General features: G+C 45.5%; 1 protein-coding gene across 1 annotated transcript in view; it reads left to right on the top strand.

The window, feature by feature from the left end:
• Positions 1-5,722, top strand: part of LOC109917628 (signal-induced proliferation-associated 1-like protein 2) — a 401,246-nt gene that overhangs the window by 164,720 nt on the left and 230,804 nt on the right. The window contains exon 4 of the mRNA XM_048597090.1: positions 3,757-3,880. Coding sequence (XP_048453047.1) covers positions 3,757-3,880 — 124 coding nt within the window. The remainder of the gene's footprint in view (positions 1-3,756; positions 3,881-5,722) is intronic.

Below are 5,722 nucleotides of genomic sequence, written 5' to 3'. Positions count from 1 at the left end.
CCTGTCGCCCTCGCTCTGCCTGTCGCCCTCGCTCTGCCTGTCGCCCTCGCTCTGCCAGTCGCCCTCGCCCTCGCTCTGCCAGTCGCCCTCGCTCTGCCAGTCGCCCTCGCCCTCGCTCTGCCAGTCGCCCTCGCTCTGCCTGTCGCCCTCGCCCTCGCTCTGCCTGTCGCCCTCGCCCTCGCTCTTTGTCTCTGTCTGGCTCTGGCTCTGGCTGTCTGGCTCTGGCTCTCTCGCTCTTGGTCTCACTCTGCTCAGTTGCTTATTCTGGCTCTGAAGCTCGTTCGCTCTGGCTCTGTCTCTCGCTCCGTCCCCCTGTCTCTCGCTCGCTCTGACTCTGTTGGTCTGTCTCACTCACTGTCACTGGCTCCATCGCCCTGTCTCTCATTCGCTCTGGCTCTGTCTCTGTGTCGCTCACTCTTGCTCTGTTACTCCATCGCCCTGTCTCTCGCTCATTCTGGCTCTCTCGCTCTCGTACTGTCACTCTTGCTCTGTCTCTCGCTCCTGCTTTCTCGCTTTGTATAACTTTTCATCTTTAATTACAGTCACAGGAATGAGTCCTCCATAAGTCGTCTTATTTGATATTGGGAATCGATTTATTTTGCACAGTGTGTGGGTCCTGCTCATGCTGTTAAAATAGCACAATGGAAAGCATTTTTTAAAGCTGCAAGTAGATAGCACTGTATATCGAAAGAATAAATATTATTCAGTCAAGTAAATATCGAGTATTGTCGGGGAAAAAAACCAGCACCGCAGTCAAATTTGTTATCATGCACCTCTCAAGACAGATGAACAAATGCCAGTACAGGAATACCAAATGCAGCTTGAGAAAAAGTTGCTATTCGTTGGCAAGTCAAATATTGCCCAAGGTGTTTGCCGTGGAGAATGTACTTGGAACCTATTGATTTCCACGCTTTGGTTCAATTCAAAAAGGCCTAGATATGCTCCTTTTTCCTGCCAAGGTCTGGTGTTTGCATATAAAGTATATTCGGTTCATAAATAAATATTTGTGTAATTTGAGAAGAAAAGATATCTTGTCTTTCCTTCTGTTTATGGTGTGAGTTTTTAAAGGAAAATTTAAAATAAAAATCTTGAAGTTTAACTCATTTCTTTCATGCTAGCTAAATATCTGTTCAAACCAAAGTCAATTCTGAACTGTTTTTTGATTGCTTTAAATCCAGAGAAACTTTTCACTTTCCAACTTAGGTTGACTGAAAAATTACTTCACCTGTTAAGAATTGTTATGAAATGTTGGAATAGGTCCTCCTTTTCCTCAAAAAGACAGGTTATGCGCAATGATTTCTACAACTGACACGGTGCTATCTGTAATTCAGGACTGTATTTTGTTCAGTTTTTTAAAAACTGTAAGATTAGTACTGCTGCTTCATCTTCCCTGAGTTCTGATTTTCATCACAGTGGGGAATGACAATTGGTGGCACCTCATTTGCAAGGGTGTCTACAATTACTGTTTAAGATATTTTTCTACTGATGTGAGATTTCTTTTAGATGCTTTGTCAAAGATGTTGTGTCATATCTCTGGGCCAGGTGTGACTTGAATCCAGGTCTTCTGGTCCAGAGGTAGGAACACTACCCCTGAACCTCAGGTGTCCTTGGTGCTAATTTGATATATTTTCTAATTAAACTGCTCAAAGATATTAGTACGCACCTCTGGAATGGGTGGGACTTGAACCTGGGCCTCCTGGCTCAGAAGAGGGACACTTCAGCTGCACCACGCAGGCCCTTACTGCTGGAATGATTATTTTCAGTAAATGATGGCAGCAGATCTTGGTAAGAAGATCACTTCCAAAGATTTGTAACGTATATGGCAGAATTTACTCCACTAACATTCTCACCCCATCACAGTGAGCAGCTTGTAAATATTTTGAATTTATCTGTTTGGACATATTTCCAGCACAGGTGAGACTTGAACCCCAATCTTCTGGCTGAAAGGGATGCTACCACATGTTTAAATTTACATAGGACTTTGAAGATGGGATTCAAACTGCATTGATGAATTTAGTATTATAATGATAAAGTACTATTTAAATTATTTAAAAGAAGCATGGACTACCAGATGAGAGATTATCTTGTGGAATCTTAATGGTGTACGTTGATAACAAATAATTGACCTAAACCTCAAATTAGGGAGTGTAAGATTCCATGACATTAATATCCACAAACCTTTGTAGTCATTGTTTGGTTCTGGCTGGTCTTAACTGCAGCATATGGTAGCTGTTACAATGGAACACAAATTGTTGCAAATCTTGTGCGTTATACAGGAAATGGATGATGGTTGTTTAATTATTCAATAAAATACAGCAGTAAATACACTTTTCTGAATTATTTCAGTCTATTTCTCCATTACTGCTTTAAAAGTTGAATTTTAAAGAAATATCGATGCTTTTTAAGGCCAAGTCAGGAATTGGAGGAAAAGAATAATATGACTGAATGAGATGACATTGTATCATTTTCAACTTATTAATAGGTTTCATTATTTTTCAATTTCTTAATTTTTTTTTGCAAAAAGATGTACAATTCCAGACATTCGTAGCAATTGTTTTCTTATTTTAGTGTGTTGCTTGAAGTGAGTCTGATCTGTCTGCAAGTTGCTCGTTGTTTAGCATTCTACTTCTGTTTATTGATTGAGTCAACAGAAGTGCTCTATTTTGTTTACTACAACCTCAGTGATTTCTTCCTTAGCAGCTGTATGTCAGGATTTGCAACATATCTTACTGCCAGAGCACCAAGACTTTTAAATCACTTTGGTGCAGTTCACGGGCAGTTTATTAGTTCATTTTCTGCTCTTCTCTCGTAATGGCACTGACATTTTTTTGTTCCTTCATGGGAATGGGTGTTGCCGGCTACAGTAGCATTTATTACCCTTCCCTAACTGCCCTGTAGAAGGTTGTTGTAGCTGTTGTCTTGAACTGCTGCAGTCTTGGGGTGGAGGTACATTTACATTGTAATTAGGAAGGGAGTTTTGACCCAGAAACAGTGAAGGGACAGGAATATAGTTCCAAATAGGGATGGCATGTGACTTGGAGGGGAACTTTCAGGTGGTGATGCACAATGCATTTGCTGTCCTGGTCTTTCTTTGTGGTGGAAGGTTTGGGTTTAGAATGTGCTGTTAAAGGATTTCTGGTGATTTACTGCAATGCATCTTGTAGATTCGTGCAGTCTGCCCTGACTGTGGGTCTGTGGTGTGCAGTGGATGGTTTTCTGGATCAATACATTGTGAGGAGCTAACTAGAGAATAGGCCATAACACTGGGTGTTATGCAATGAGAATGGAATAATTGGTATTGTAGTTGTGAGAGACCTCTTGGGGATGAATGACCCTAATATGATAGAAATATTCATCAAGATGGAGTGAGAGAGGTACAAAAACAGAAATTGCTGAAAAATGCAGCAGGTCTGGCAGCATCAGTGGAGAAACAGCACAAAAATTAATGTTTCATGTCCAGTGATCCTTCTTTAGAACTCTTCTGATTTCCAGCTTCTTTTATTTTATTGGTTCGCGCTTAACTCACTGCTATATTTCTTCCAGAGGTTCTCTGGACCTGAAGTGTTAATTCTGCTTTCTTACCACAGATGGAGCCAGATCTGCTGAGATTTACCAGCAACTTCTGTTTTTGTTTCTGATTTCCAGCATTCTTTGTTTTTTTTTGTTTGGGAGAGAGAAGGAATTGATTCTGAGACTAGGGCTAATCTTAATAAGGGTATGGTATGAGGCGTCTATTGGCTGTGATGGACTGAGAAGAATGACAATGGACAGACAGTGGCAAACATACAAAAAGCGAACGTGGGTGAACTACGAGAATCGTTTATACCTGTCTGGTGCAAGAGTGCAGAGAGAGAAAGTGGCCAAACCATTGGCTTACGAGGTAAGTCAGGGATAGTGTTAGATGCAAAAAAGAGGTATACAATTGGCAAGAGAAAACAGGAGACCTGAGGATTGGGAACAATTCCGAAATCAGCAAAAGAGAAACAAGGGATTGATTAAGAAAGGGAAAATAGAATATGATAGTAAGCTTGCAGGGTAAATAAGAGATAACAAGGTGTAGAGCTGGATGAACACAGCAGGCCAAGCAGCATCAGAGGAGCAGGAAGGCTGATGTTTCAGGCCTAGACCCTTCAGAAATGGGGGAGGGGAAGGGGGTTCTGAAATAAATAGGGAGAGAGGGGGAGGCAGATAGAAGATGGATGAAGGAGAAGATAGGTGGAGAGGAGACTGACAGGTCAAAGAGGCGGGGATGGAGCCAGTAAAGGTGAGTGTAGGTGGGGAGTTAGGGAGGAGATAGGTCAGTCTGGGGAGGACGGACAGGTCGAGGGGGCGGGATGAGGTTAGTAGGTAGGAGATGGGGTTGGGGCTTGAGGTGGGAGGAGGGGATAGGTGGGAGGTAGGACAGGTTAGGGAGGCGGGGACGAGCTGGGCTGGTTTTGGGATGCGGTCAGGGGAGGGGAGATTTTGAAGCTTGTGAAAGCTCTACTGGCTCCATCCCCGCCTGTTTGACTTGTCTGTCTCCTCTCCACCTATCTTCTCCTCTATCCATCTTCTATCCGCCTCCCCCTCTCTCCCTATTTATTTCAGAACCCCTTTCCCCTCCCCCATTTCTGAAGAAGGGTCGAGGCCCGAAACGTCAGCCTTCCTGCTCCTCTGATGCTGTTTGGCCTGCTGTGTTCATCCAGCTCTGCACCTTGTTATCTCAGATTCTCCAGCATCTGCAGTTCCTACTATCTCTGATACAATTTTAACCCCACTGCGAAGCCTCTTCTAAGGATGCCTACCCTGAAGAAGTTACCCTCCTCCCTCCGGACAAACCTCAGGGGATCTCTCTCCCACTGCAACTCTCGTAATCTCTTCGTCCTTGAAATTGCTCGACCATGTCCTGAAGCAAACCAGGTACTACAGCCACATCACCTTTCTTAGTACCTGCCTACGGAACCAGATCATCCCCAATGGACTACAGTCCACATTCAAGCCTTCCCAATTTGGCCCCAACTGTGACAATGTCTACACTCATGGCATTGAGATCCTTCAGAAGCGTTTCTCCCTGCGACTCCTGAAACACACACTTGCAGCAATGCGCCGGCACCTCCAGGCACTACAATCAAGCCTACCCCAGCTCAGAGCCTCCCTCTCCCAGACCTGCAAAGGATCTCTCCTGTTTTTTATTCTTCGTAGGATCCACAACCTGAACTCACAATTCTACTCAGCTTTATTGGACACTAAAAACTGGAAGTACAATAAACTTACTGGTGCCTACCACCCAAAACGGGCTTCCTCCACCTCCCAAATCCCCAACCCTACCCAGGACCTTCCCCACAATGTGCCTGCCGCCATTGGCCATGTGGCCACTGTCGGAGCACCCACAGATGATGTCACATCCTCTGCCGCTGGGTATTCCACTTCCAGGACAACGAACGCCATCACTGCTGATGCCACCGCCTCCATTTCCGAGGCCAACACCACAGACACTGGAGTCGCGCCTACCGTCACCACTGCTGCCGCTGCCTACCCCGCTCCCCCCACCGCCAACGCCGCTCCGCCCATCACCGACGCGGACGCAACTCCGCCCACCGCCGACGCCGCACGGCCCATCACCGACGCCGACGCAACTCCGCCCACAGCCGACGCCGACGCAACTCCGCCCACAGCCAATGCTGCACGGTCCATCACCGACGCCAACACAACTCCGCCCACCACAGCCGATGCAACTCCGCCC

This window comes from Rhincodon typus, chromosome 5, assembly GCF_021869965.1.
Source record: "Rhincodon typus isolate 14 chromosome 5, sRhiTyp1.1, whole genome shotgun sequence".
Lineage (NCBI taxonomy): Eukaryota > Metazoa > Chordata > Chondrichthyes > Orectolobiformes > Rhincodontidae > Rhincodon > Rhincodon typus.
Note: the sequence above shows the minus strand (reverse complement) of the source record. Positions and strands in the feature narration are given on the sequence as shown.